Source organism: Musca vetustissima, unplaced genomic scaffold (assembly GCF_032173495.1).
Source record: "Musca vetustissima isolate MV318-11 ecotype Yass unplaced genomic scaffold, APGP_CSIRO_Mvet_v1 utg24678, whole genome shotgun sequence".
NCBI classification, from domain to species: Eukaryota; Metazoa; Arthropoda; class Insecta; order Diptera; family Muscidae; genus Musca; species Musca vetustissima.
In genome coordinates, this window is record NW_026872899.1 from 65549 (window position 1) to 77841 (window position 12293).

General features: G+C 36.5%; 1 protein-coding gene across 1 annotated transcript; it reads right to left on the reverse strand.

Annotated features, from left to right (window-relative positions):
- Positions 1 to 606: 606 nt before the first annotated feature.
- LOC133321360 (probable cytochrome P450 4ac1) lies at positions 607 to 11200 on the reverse strand. Its single transcript, XM_061530452.1, has 8 exons — positions 11005 to 11200; positions 5695 to 5898; positions 5553 to 5634; positions 1819 to 1919; positions 1510 to 1753; positions 1208 to 1425; positions 834 to 1145; positions 607 to 770 (listed from the first exon to the last, which is right to left on the reverse strand). Exons 1-8 carry the CDS (start codon positions 11198 to 11200, stop codon positions 607 to 609), a joined length of 1521 nt encoding a protein of 506 aa, XP_061386436.1.
- Between the last annotated feature and the right edge of the window lie 1093 nt (positions 11201 to 12293).

Sequence of the window (12293 nt, forward strand, 5' to 3'; positions counted from 1 at the left end):
CATACAGTTGCCATATGCAATTCAGGACTGAAGTGTAGAGTATGCGTTAGTTCACACTATTTCTTACTGCATCGATACGTTTCTGAAAAAGAGCAGCCTCACCTAGCGCTGAATTTCCTATGAACACATCCCATTCAAGTTGCAAAATTTTTGAATTTGAATATAGAGGAACCAGAAACAGAAAATCCATAACCCATAATGTTTTGTATTTTGCTGCTACAACACCTAATGCAGGTGCCAATCCACGTCCAGCACCATGCCCCCAAGGATCAACCCCAACTGCCAGTCTAGAACCGTAGGCCTAGGGGCTGACACCCGTGTTACCAAAACCTTCGGTCGAAGTTATTACCAGTATAACTTCAAACAGTTTGAGACTACTCACCCACAGATTATAACCTCTGTCAAGCTTCAGACCCGAAGCTACTACCATTAGAACTAATATTTGAAGGTTATCTACAATAGAACAATCGCTGGAACATGCTAAAAAGCAAAATATCTACTACTAATTTTGATTATTTACAAATACATATTTTTCCAAGGCCTTCAACAAGTATAGAAAGATTCTATTTATTATCTGTTCGATTATTGTCAAAGAAATCTATTTCTTTATTTATGTAGTTTTCTCAATTTCACAAAAATCTTTTCCTTTGTCCGCAATATCACACCGTATTCAAATATTAAATCTTCCAATTTGGTTATGGGTAAAATTTCAAAATTACTCAGAAGGGCCACCAGAACTGCCTTCATTTCCAAAATGGCAAATTTTTGTCCTGCGGAAAAGAAAAACAAAAATTACTATTGAAGAAAATCTCCTCGAAAAATAATTATTTTACCAATACAATTCCTGGAACCCGCACTAAATGGTACAAAGGCAAATGGATGGCGATCCATTGAATTTTCTGGTAAAAATCTCTCCGGTTCAAATTTCGTAGGATTAGGATAATGTCGAGGATCACGCATCAAATCATAGACATGAACATTAATTTGAGTATTTTTCGGTAAAATTAAACCATTTATTATTGTTTCCGATGTACAGGAGCGGGCAATAAATGGCACGGAGGGATAAAGGCGCAATGTTTCCTTCAGAACACATTCCAAATATTCCAATTTATTGAAATCAAAAACGGTCAGGGAAGAGAAGTCGGCTGTAAGAAAGAGAGGGATAATGAATTACTGGATTTTTTGAAATTCGAGTTTTCTCTCCTACCTATATTGGCAATTTCCTCTCTACACTTCTTTTGCACCTCCGGATGCAAGGCTAAATTGAGTATGGAAAATATCAAACATGTCGAAGTAGTATCATAACCTTCAAACATAAAGGTGTTGACCTCATCACAAATGCCCTCATGGTCAATATTACCCTTGGCCTCCTCATCGAGTAGCGTATCCAACATGGCATAACGTTTCTTTTTACCGAAGTCATCTCTGAAAGAAAAAAAATTGAAATTGAAATTGAAATTTTTATTTTTTCCAAACCCTGTAACTCACCCTTCCTGCCCCTGCTTGGGCGCCATTTCCATCTTCTTCTTACGATACTCCTCCCTTTTCTTTTGTATAATTTTACTACTAAAATCACTGGCAATTTTCAAATCCTTCTTGTGTTTGTCATATCTTCCGAATAGACGGAAAATGAAATCATAATACATCAAAGGATTATAGATACGCTCCAAAATGACCTCTTCAATATCGTGTATTGTGTGACGATATTCCGAACTACCATCGATATTATCCAATTTGACACCCAAAGCCGTTTCTAGGGGAGGGAAAATCAATTGCTTATTTTTTTCTCTTCGCATTTTTTTTCGATTTGGAACTTACCGATCACATTATTCAAAGTAAATTCCGTTACAATATCATTTACCTCGATTTCGTCCTTTTGAAGATGGTCCAACTTCTTCAAAAGTTTCAGGCTTTCTTCTCTGAAAAAGTGGAAACAAGTCGGGGATCTTTTAAAAGAGCCAATCATTTTTTAAAGAATATTTTTCAAGGGCCAACTGAGGCGTGGATTTATTAAAGAATATTTTTCAAGGGCCAACTGAGGCGTGGATTTATTAAAGAATATTTTTCAAGGCCAACTGAGGCGTGGATTTATTAAAGAATATTTTTCAAGGGCCAACTGAGGCGTGGATTTTTTAAAGAATATTTTTCAAGTGGTCAACAAGGCGTGGATTTTTTAAAGAATATTTTTCAAGTGGTCAACAAGGCGTGGATTTTTTAAAGAATATTTTTCAAGGGCCAACTGAGGCGTGGATTTTTTAAAGAATATTTTTCAAGGGCCAACTGAGGCGTGGATTTTTTAAAGAATATTTTTCAAGGGCCAACTGAGGCGTGGATTTATTAAAGAATATTTTTCAAGGGCCAACTGAGGCGTGGATTTTTTAAAGAATATTTTTCAAGGGCCAACTAAGGCGTGGATTTTTTAAAGAATATTTTTCAAGGGCCAACTAAGGCGTGGATTTTTTAAAGAATATTTTTCAAGGGCCAACTGAGGCGTGGATTTTTTAAAGAATATTTTTCAAGGGCCAACTGAGGCGTGGATTTTTTAAAGAATATTTTTCAAGGGCCAACTGAGGCGTGGATTTTTTAAAGAATATTTTTCAAGGGCCAACTGAGGCGTGGATTTATTAAAGAATATTTTTCAAGGGCCAACTGAGGCGTGGATTTTTTAAAGAATATTTTTCAAGGGCCAACTGAGGCGTGGATTTTTTAAAGAATATTTTTCAAGGGCCAACTGAGGCGTGGATTTATTAAAGAATATTTTTCAAGGGCCAACTGAGGCGTGGATTTTTTAAAGAATATTTTTCAAGGGCCAACTGAGGCGTGGATTTTTTAAAGAATATTTTTCAAGGGCCAACTGAGGCGTGGATTTATTAAAGAATATTTTTCAAGGGCCAACTGAGGCGTGGATTTTTTAAAGAATATTTTTCAAGGGCCAACTGAGGCGTGGATTTATTAAAGAATATTTTTCAAGGGCCAACTGAGGCGTGGATTTATTAAAGAATATTTTTCAAGGGCCAACTGAGGCGTGGATTTTTTAAAGAATATTTTTCAAGGGCCAACTGAGGCGTGGATTTATTAAAGTATTTTTTTCAAGGGCCAACTGAGGCGTGGATTTTTTAAAGAATATTTTTCAAGGGCCAACTGAGGCGTGGATTTATTAAAGAATATTTTTCAAGGGCCAACTGAGGCGTGGATTTTTTAAAGAATATTTTTCAAGGGCCAACTGAGGCGTGGATTTATTAAAGAATATTTTTCAAGGGCCAACTGAGGCGTGGATTTTTTAAAGAATATTTTTCAAGGGCCAACTGAGGCGTGGATTTTTTAAAGAATATTTTTCAAGGGCCAACTGAGGCGTGGATTTTTTAAAGAATATTTTTCAAGGGCCAACTGAGGCGTGGATTTATAAAAGAATATTTTTCAAGGGCCAACTGAGGCGTGGAATTAAAGAATATTTTTCAAGGGCCAACTGAGGCGTGGATTTATTAAAGAATATTTTTCAAGGGCCAACTGAGGCGTGGATTTATTAAAGAATATTTTTCAAGGGCCAACTGAGGCGTGGATTTATTAAAGAATATTTTTCAAGGGCCAACTGAGGCGTGGATTTATTAAAGAATATTTTTCAAGGGCCAACTGAGGCGTGGATTTATTAAAGAATATTTTTCAAGGGCCAACTGAGGCGTGGATTTATTAAAGAATATTTTTCAAGGGCCAACTGAGGCGTGGATTTATTAAAGAATATTTTTTTCAAGGGCCAACTGAGGCGTGGATTTATTAAAGAATATTTTTCAAGGGCCAACTGAGGCGTGGATTTATTAAAGAATATTTTTCAAGGGCCAACTGAGGCGTGGATTTATTAAAGAATATTTTTCAAGGGCCAACTGAGGCGTGGATTTATTAAAGAATATTTTTCAAGGGCCAACTGAGGCGTGGATTTATTAAAGAATATTTTTCAAGGGCCAACTGAGGCGTGGATTTATTAAAGAATATTTTTCAAGGGCCAACTGAGGCGTGGATTTATTAAAGAATATTTTTCAAGGGCCAACTGAGGCGTGGATTTATTAAAGAATATTTTTCAAGGGCCAACTGAGGCGTGGATTTTTTATAAATTACCGATTTTTCTAAAATTGTGGTGCTCTGAAATAATTCCGCAGCATCTTCGGCATTGTTGATGTTATAAATAGGGGCATTTAGGAAATACAAAACATAATGCCTACCCTTGGAAATGGCGTGGTGTCTACGACAGTATACAAAAATTGTCTCTATAATGATCGTAGAAGAAGACGAAAAAAGAAGCGGAATTTAAATTCGAAACCCATAACATCGAAGAACTTCTTTGTGGACCTTACCTGGTGTCAAATTCAATAGATCTTCGGCATTGTTGATGTTATAAATAGGGGCATTTAGGAAATACAAAACATAATGCCTACCCTTGGAAATGGCAAAGGAATAAAATCACACACTGTAACAAAAAATGATATAACCATCATGTTGTTGTGTTTTTTTTGTTTCTTTAAATTCGAAATCCAAACATCGAAGAATTTATTTTTAATTACCTGGTGAATAATAAATTCAATAGATCCAAATTATTTGCAAACATTGCAACCTTGCAAAGTTTTTTTAGTCGGCGGCTTGCTATTGTTTCCTTATCGCATTTTTATTGTTCCCATTCACGGTCCAATTTATTTTTATTTTTTGTTTTCTTAAAGAAAATAATAATAGAAACATGTGCAGAAGCTGGGTTATTTATTGAGCGGTTTGGGGGGTAATAGATTATTTAAAAAATTAGAAAAAACTTCAACAATATTCTTAAGAAATCCACGCCTTGTCTAAGGCCTTGAAAAATACTCTTTAAAACATCTACTTTTTAACAAATCCACGCCTTGTCTAAGGCCTTGAAAAATACTCTTTAAAACATCTACTTTTTAACAAATCCACGCCTTGTCGAAGGCCTTGAAAAATATTCTTTAACAAATCCACGCCTTGTCGAAGGCCTTGAAAAATATTCTTTAACAAATCCACGCCTTGTCGAAGGCCTTGAAAAATATTCTTTAACAAATCCACGCCTTGTCGAAGGCCTTGAAAAATATTCTTTAACAAATCCACGCCTTGTCGAAGGCCTTAAAAAATATTCTTTAACAAATCCACGCCTTGTCGAAGGCCTTGAAAAATATTCTTTAACAAATCCACGCCTTGTCGAAGGCCTTGAAAAATATTCTTTAACAAATCCACGCCTTGTCGAAGGCCTTGAAAAATATTCTTTAACAAATCCACGCCTTGTCTAAGGCCTTGAAAAATATTCTTTAAGAAATCCACGCCTTGTCTAAGGCCTTGAAAAAATACTCTTTAAAAAAATCCAAGCCTTGTCTAAGGCCTTGAAAAATACTCTTTAAACAAATCCAAGCCTTGTCTAAGGCCTTGAAAAAAATATTCTTTAAGAAATCCACGTCTTGTCTAAGGCCTTGAAAAATATTCTTTAAAAAATCCACGCCTGTCGAAGCCATTGGAACAATATTCCTTCCAAAATACCCTGGAATTTCGTAGCTCCCACTTACTTGAAAATATCATTGAAGGTCTGCAGAACATTAAAATGGAATGCCGGTGTCAGAACCTTACGGCGATTAAACCATTTGCGATCTGTAACGAATGTTGATAACATCAAATTTCCACTGTAAAGAGAATACCCCTCAGACTTACCCGAACTAATCAATAATCCATCTCCCAAAAATGGTATTAAGAATTTATACAACACCGATTTGTCCAATATCGTTGTGCTCTGAAATAGCTCGGCCGCATCTTCGGCTCTGGTAATGTTATAAATTGGTGCCGTAAAAAAATAATAAATATAACTCTGACCCTTGGCATAGCTAAGGCTTTGACGAGCATATTGGAACATGGTTTCTAATTTGGGGGGATTTGAAATAAAAATTTACCTGAAGAATGTAATTTTCGATTTTTTTCCCTTCTCACCTGGTGTTAATTTTAATAAATCAAAATTATTACCAAACATTGCCACCTTACCGGGCCTTATAAATATTTTTTCTTCCAATTTTCTACCATCCACGGTCTGTATACGTTTACAGAGACTCAATAGGAAATATTTTTCATTTAGTTTGTAAAGGCAGATAAATACGATCAAACATATTACCAGAAATATTAAACACATTTTTTTTTCAAAAATATTTTTCAAAATTATTTTGATTATACAGAGAAAATCGCGTGTACTCAAAGCCCGACGATGATCGACTAAATTTCATCTTATTTAAGTCTCAATCTTATCACAGTTAGTTCGACATTTAATTTCGTCATGCATATTGTATTTTAATGTGTATTAGCCCATATTGGAATGGTTATACAAACTACAACAAAAAATATTCTTTAAAAAATCCACGCCGTGGTTGGCCCTTAGAAAAATATTCTTTATAAAATCCACGCCTTGGTTGGCCCTTAGAAAAATATTCTTTATAAAATCCACGCCTTGGTTGGCCCTTAGAAAAATATTCTTTATAAAATCCACGCCTTGGTTGGCCCTTAGAAAAATATTCTTTAAAAAATCCACTCCTTGGTTGGCCCTTAGAAAAATATTTTTTAAAAAATCCACGCCTTAGGTTGGCCCTTAGAAAAATATTCTTTAAAAAATCCACGCCTTAGGTTGGCCCTTAGAAAAATATTCTTTAAAAAATCCACGCCTCAGTTGGCCCTTGAAAAATATTCTTTAAAAAAATCCACGCCTTAGGTTGGCCCTTAGAAAAATATTCTTTAAAAAATCCACGCCTTAGGTTGGCCGTTAGAAAAATATTGCTTAAAAAATCCAAATTTCTAAGGTCTTTAAAAAAATGCGATAGGTCCCAATATTTTCCGATTGAAAAATATATAAAACATCAGTAATCTACATTTTACTATAATATGATTGCCCTCTATGTAAATCAAAACAATGTAACCAGACACCTTTATTCGATTCAGATTCCTCTTTTTTGAATGAAAAACTTGCTGACGAATAATTACCTGGCACCCTCAATTATTCAGAATGACTATTTACCGCATTTTCTGCAGTTTCACCGTTATTATTTCTCTTATCGGATTTTATAATTTATTCGTTAAAACTTGAATTATTACATTAGAGGTATGTATCTGGGTGTCTAAGTTAAGGTTTTATTCGCTCTTAAGAAGAGAGAAATGTAAAAAAGAGAGAAGAGAAAAATATAAAAAAATAAATTTTCTCTCCCTCAATTCCATGATTTATTTTTGTATGTTTATCGGGTACAGTCCTTTTTGATGGCTTGCAATTGGACTTAAAGTACATTCGGAGTTCCAAAACTCAGTATGAATAGGGAGGTCTGTCGAATTAGGAATACAATTTAATCACATTTGAAATAAAAATTTGATACTAATCTAATTTCGAATCAAAGAAATAATTCTCATAATTTTTGTTTTTATTTTCAGGTATGTACAGAAGTCGCCTGCGCAATTGATTACGTTTTATGATTAGATCAGAAGTCGGAATAGAATTATGAAATAGATGACCGTATGAACTTTGTTAACTTAATAAACATCAGTACGCAAATCATTGGTAGCGATATGACGCCTGTGTAGTTTGCAAATGTAAGTGCTACCCTGTGGAAGAATATTCAGTCATGTCTCTGGTGTAAAAGAGAGAAAATTTCTTTTACGGCAGATGTGTACGCCCTCTCTCTCTTACACATAAGTCTAAGATAGGTTAAGTCATATTATCATACTTAGTTCTTAGTAAAATGCACAAGGTATAGAAACGTTCTTTCAATCCACGGAGAATATCCGGGTCATAAAGAACCCTGATAACATTGGTCCTTCGAGCCAGGTCAGTGAACGAGTGTGAACGAAATTGATGCTAAAAAATTTACCTTAAAGGTCGAGGAAATTCTATAAGCTTGGTAGAACATTCAGACGGAAGAAAATTGAAAAATATAATGCTGAGTCAGAAGGAAGCTGTATCGGCGAGACATTTTGGCGAGGGGCAGTTCTGATTACAGAAGCTACAGAACGAAGGTTGAGACTTTAGGATATTATTCCGGTGAAGACGAGTCGTACAAAAGCTCGGCACCGACCGTACACATAAAGACTCTAGTAGCTAATATCGACGTAGTGAGGGGCGCATCTGATGAAATGAAAGACGTTCCGTCGGATGGAGCTATTGGAGAAGAAATCAAAATGGCAGGAAGGTTTAGTGCAGCCCAGGTGCAAATTGCTTAGCTTCAGTCGGCTTTGGAGGAGGAACGAAGACATAAAGACTCTACTAGCACGTATAGACAGATTCTTAGAGATATACGATAGCCTTTTTACGATTGTGAATATTCAGAAGATAGAGAGCGTATATGACTATGCAGGATATCTAGTGTGGGGCGCACCCGATGAAATGGAAAACGATTCGGCTGGAGCTATTGGAGATGAAATCCAAAATGGCAAGAGGGTTTAGGCAAGCCCAAGTGCAAATTGAGAAGCTTCAGTCGGCATTGATGTGAAGGAGATACGTGCAAGAAATATGGAGTTAGAAGTGGAGGAAATTCTATCAGTTTGGTGAAAAATTCAGACAGATCAAATTCGAAAAATAAAATGCCTAGTCAGTAGAAGGCTGTGGCATGGAAGAAGGGTGTAACGGCCAGACATTTTGGCGAGTTCTGATTACAGAAGCTACAGAACGAAGGGGTTAGGTCATGGGATATTACTCCGCAGAAGACGAGTCGTTCAAAAGCTCGGCACCGACAATATGTCGACAGATTCGTAGAGATTATCGACAGTTTGTTTACCACTGGGAATATGCATGAGATAGAGAGAGCATATGACTGTGTAGGAGATCTAGTGTGGGGCACACCCGATGAAATGAAAGACGATCCAAAATGGCGGAGCGTTCAGGCCAGCCCATGTGCAAATTGCCAACCTTTAGTCGGCATTGGAGGAGGAGGGGGAAGCGACGAAAGCTTAGGACAGGGAAGCTTGGACGTGGCGGAGTTATGTGCAAGAAATATGAAGCTAGAAGATGAGAACAACGGAAGACTCTAATGGTTGCCTTTAAAAAAGGTTGCAAGCAAAGGATGAAGAGGCTAAAGACAAATGCCCGGTCTTAGAAAAGCAAGTTCGCGAACCTAAAAATGAATTAGTTGCAACTGCACAGTAGGCCCAGGCAGCAGGGAAATCAGGTAAGAAATAGGATAGAAAACTTTTAAAAGAACTGGCTCTTTCGAAGAAAGCCCATCGATCTGCAGAGTCCGAACGCAAATAAGAATCGGGAAATTGGATGCGACTACACAGAAAGTCCAGTCAGCAGGAAAGTCATGGGAAAAAGGAGGAAAAGAATCTTTTGAAAGAACTGGCTCTTTCGAAGAAGACCTGTCGACGAGCAGAGGCCGAATGCGATAAGTTGGCCAGACTAATGGTAGCCAATGCCAATACGGAGCGGGAAAATTGTTGCGACTGCACAGAAACTCCAGATAGCTGGAAAATCATGGGAAAAGGAGGAAAGGTAAACTTTTGAAAAAACTGGCTCTTTCGAAGATGACCCGTCGATCAGTAGAGGAAAATCATGGGAAAAGGAGGAATGAAAACTTTTGAAAGAACTCGTCGATGAGCAGACGCCGAACGCGATAATTTGGCCAGATGCCAATGCCAATACTGAGAAGTGTGAGTCGTCAGTTGACACTTGTTTTGCGGGAAGGAAGATGAAGTCGGGGAATGAAGCGACAACAAAGGTTTATCGGGTCGGTAAGCAGAGGTCGTTAATTATGGGTATTCCGACAAAAAATCGTGGAAATTCGGCCCGGGATGTTGGAGCCTGTCGACAAAACTGATAACCAATCGAAGGAAGATTTTGTTGTTAATAAAAGCAAACCAAAGGAGTCCTTCCGGTCACGAAGATTGTGGTTAAAAATCCTACACATGCGGCTGGGAAGTTGGAGCCTGTCGAAAACACTTATGACCAATCAAAGGAAGATTTTGTTGCCAATAAGAATACCAAAGAAGTTGATCAGACAAAATGAGAAAGTTTGCCGATGATACAGCCTTCCGGCCATGAAGATTGCCAATATAAATCCTAGAAATGAGGCCGGGATGTTGGATCCTGTAGACAAAACTGACGACCTTGAAGATGAAGCAAGAGGGTAAAGATGTGGAGAAGCCATGTGGAAATTGTGGGATCGAGAATCTGAAGAAAATAATTGTCAATGATTCAGTCTGGATGTTGAAACCGACAGATAAAGGTGAAGGTGCCAAAATCTGAAGCTGGTTGAAGAGATGGCGGTGTTACCTGAATGCGATCACCTAGCTTTTTTTATGTTTTTGTATTAAAAAAATCCACGCCTATTGTAGCCCTTGAAAAATATTGAAATCCTTCAAAATATTCTTACAAAATTTTCAATTTTCTCAAATTTGTCGTCCTACTATAACGATACGTTGCCGAATTAAGTATTTTAAGTGCTGCTACAGGTTTGGTTTCTTTAAAGAATATTTTTTAAGACCTGCTAGGGGCATGGGTTATTTAAAGAATATTATTCTAAGGAATATTTGTAAAGAAAATTTTTAAAACATTTACTTACTTGAAAATATCATTGAATTTTTCCAACACATTAAAATGGAAAGCCGGTGTCAAAAGTTTTCGCCTATTGAACCATTTACGATCTACAACGAACAAATATTGATAACAACCACAGAAGAGATCAAATGTTAATATTTTTGGCCACTTACCCGAACTAATTAGTAAACCGTCACCCAAGAAAGGTTTTAAATATTTATAATAGACTGATTTCTCTAATATTGTGGTGTTCTGAAAAAATTCCGCAGCATCTTCGGCATTGTTGATATTGTAAACAGGGGTAAATAGGAAATACAAAATAAAACTCCTACCCTGGGATATGCGGTTGAGCCGTCTACCATATAAGAAAATTGTTTCTAGAAATTGTTTTGTAGAAAGAACATACATTATATGCAGAATTTCAGATTCGGAACCAAAATATTGAAAATTCAATTCTCGATTCTTACCTGGTGTCAAATTCAATAGATCCAAATTATTTGCAAACATCGGCAGCTTACCCGGAATTATGCAGACTTTGTCCTCTAGTTTACTGGCATCCACAGTCTGAATACGTTTACACAGACACAATAGAAAATATTTGTCATTAAGTTTGTAGAGGCAAAGTAATAAAATCACACACAACAACAAAATGATTAGCCACATTTTGTTGTTTTTTGAGTTTTTAGAAATCTCTCGCTCTTCTTAATTTATTTTTAATTTTTGGAAAAAAAAGTTCCGTTTACAGTGGAATACGGCGCCCAACTGAATTGATATACGGCTATTGCAGAAATTATTTTAGTCAGCTGCTTGATATTTATTTCCTTATCGCACAGTTTTATTGTTTCCATTCAATTTTTGTTAGTTTTCCTAAAAGAAAAATATAATAATGATACGTGAGAAGCTGGGTTATTTATTGGGCGGTTTGGACGCGGTCCTCTGGAAAAATATTGTTGAAAAAATCTACGATCTACAAAATCTCCCTCAATAACATTCTTTAAAAATCCTTAGTTTGTTCTCCTTTGAATTGTGGTATGATAGTAAATCTTCCTACTATGGAAGCCCCCATATTATTAGCTGTAATTTTATATTTTGAATTCTCATTGAGTAGAAATTCTAGCTACCAAAAATTATTAGTATTTAAGGCTTTAGACGAAATTTCCAATCGATGGAGCAGTAATTTGTTAGTGTACTGGAAGGCTGACTTATATAGAAATTTGTGCGGCATTTTTATAGAATCCCGCCATTCGTTCTAGTCTTGGGCAATCTCGTTCAGTTAAGTGATCGAACGAACTAGATCATTTTTTTAAAAGTGAAATAGGTCGTTCAACAGGTTCAGTTGCTTATATCGTTCAATTAAGTTCTGGCAGTTCAACCAACCGTAATGAATGACTACTTTCACAATCATTCGAAGGACTTTCCTATATATTTTCTCCACTCTGTTAATGGTTGGTGGTCGATGGCATAACTCCGTTTTATTCGGCAGCACACTTGTTTGCCCTGCAGTCCAGCTCCACGGTTGTCTATGAGAGTGCTTTGGTTTTAAATGTCACTTCATATTATTTACTGACCCTCCAGCGATAATTAAAACACTACTGCAGCATTTGATCTTTTAAGCACCGCATTCCATGAAATGGGACAACAATATATTACACGTACCTTCATTCAATTTATCAGATTTTTTATGAAATTGTTGTTATTTGACGCCGTTCATTTGGTCAAAGTCATTGGACCTGTGAACAACACTCAAGGTGTAGAA

Bases quoted from the DNA above. Each gene is read 5' to 3' on its own strand.
- LOC133321360 (XM_061530452.1), bottom strand. From the start codon at position 11,200: ATGTGGCTAATCATTTTGTTGTTGTGTGTGATTTTATTACTTTGCCTC. The intron at 5,899-11,004 runs GTAAGAATCGAG...CCCCCAAATTAG, and splicing joins TCTATTGAATTTGACACCAG to AAACCATGTTCCAATATGCT. The intron at 1,754-1,818 runs GTAAGTTCCAAA...TCCCTCCCCTAG, and splicing joins TACTTTGAATAATGTGATCG to AAACGGCTTTGGGTGTCAAA.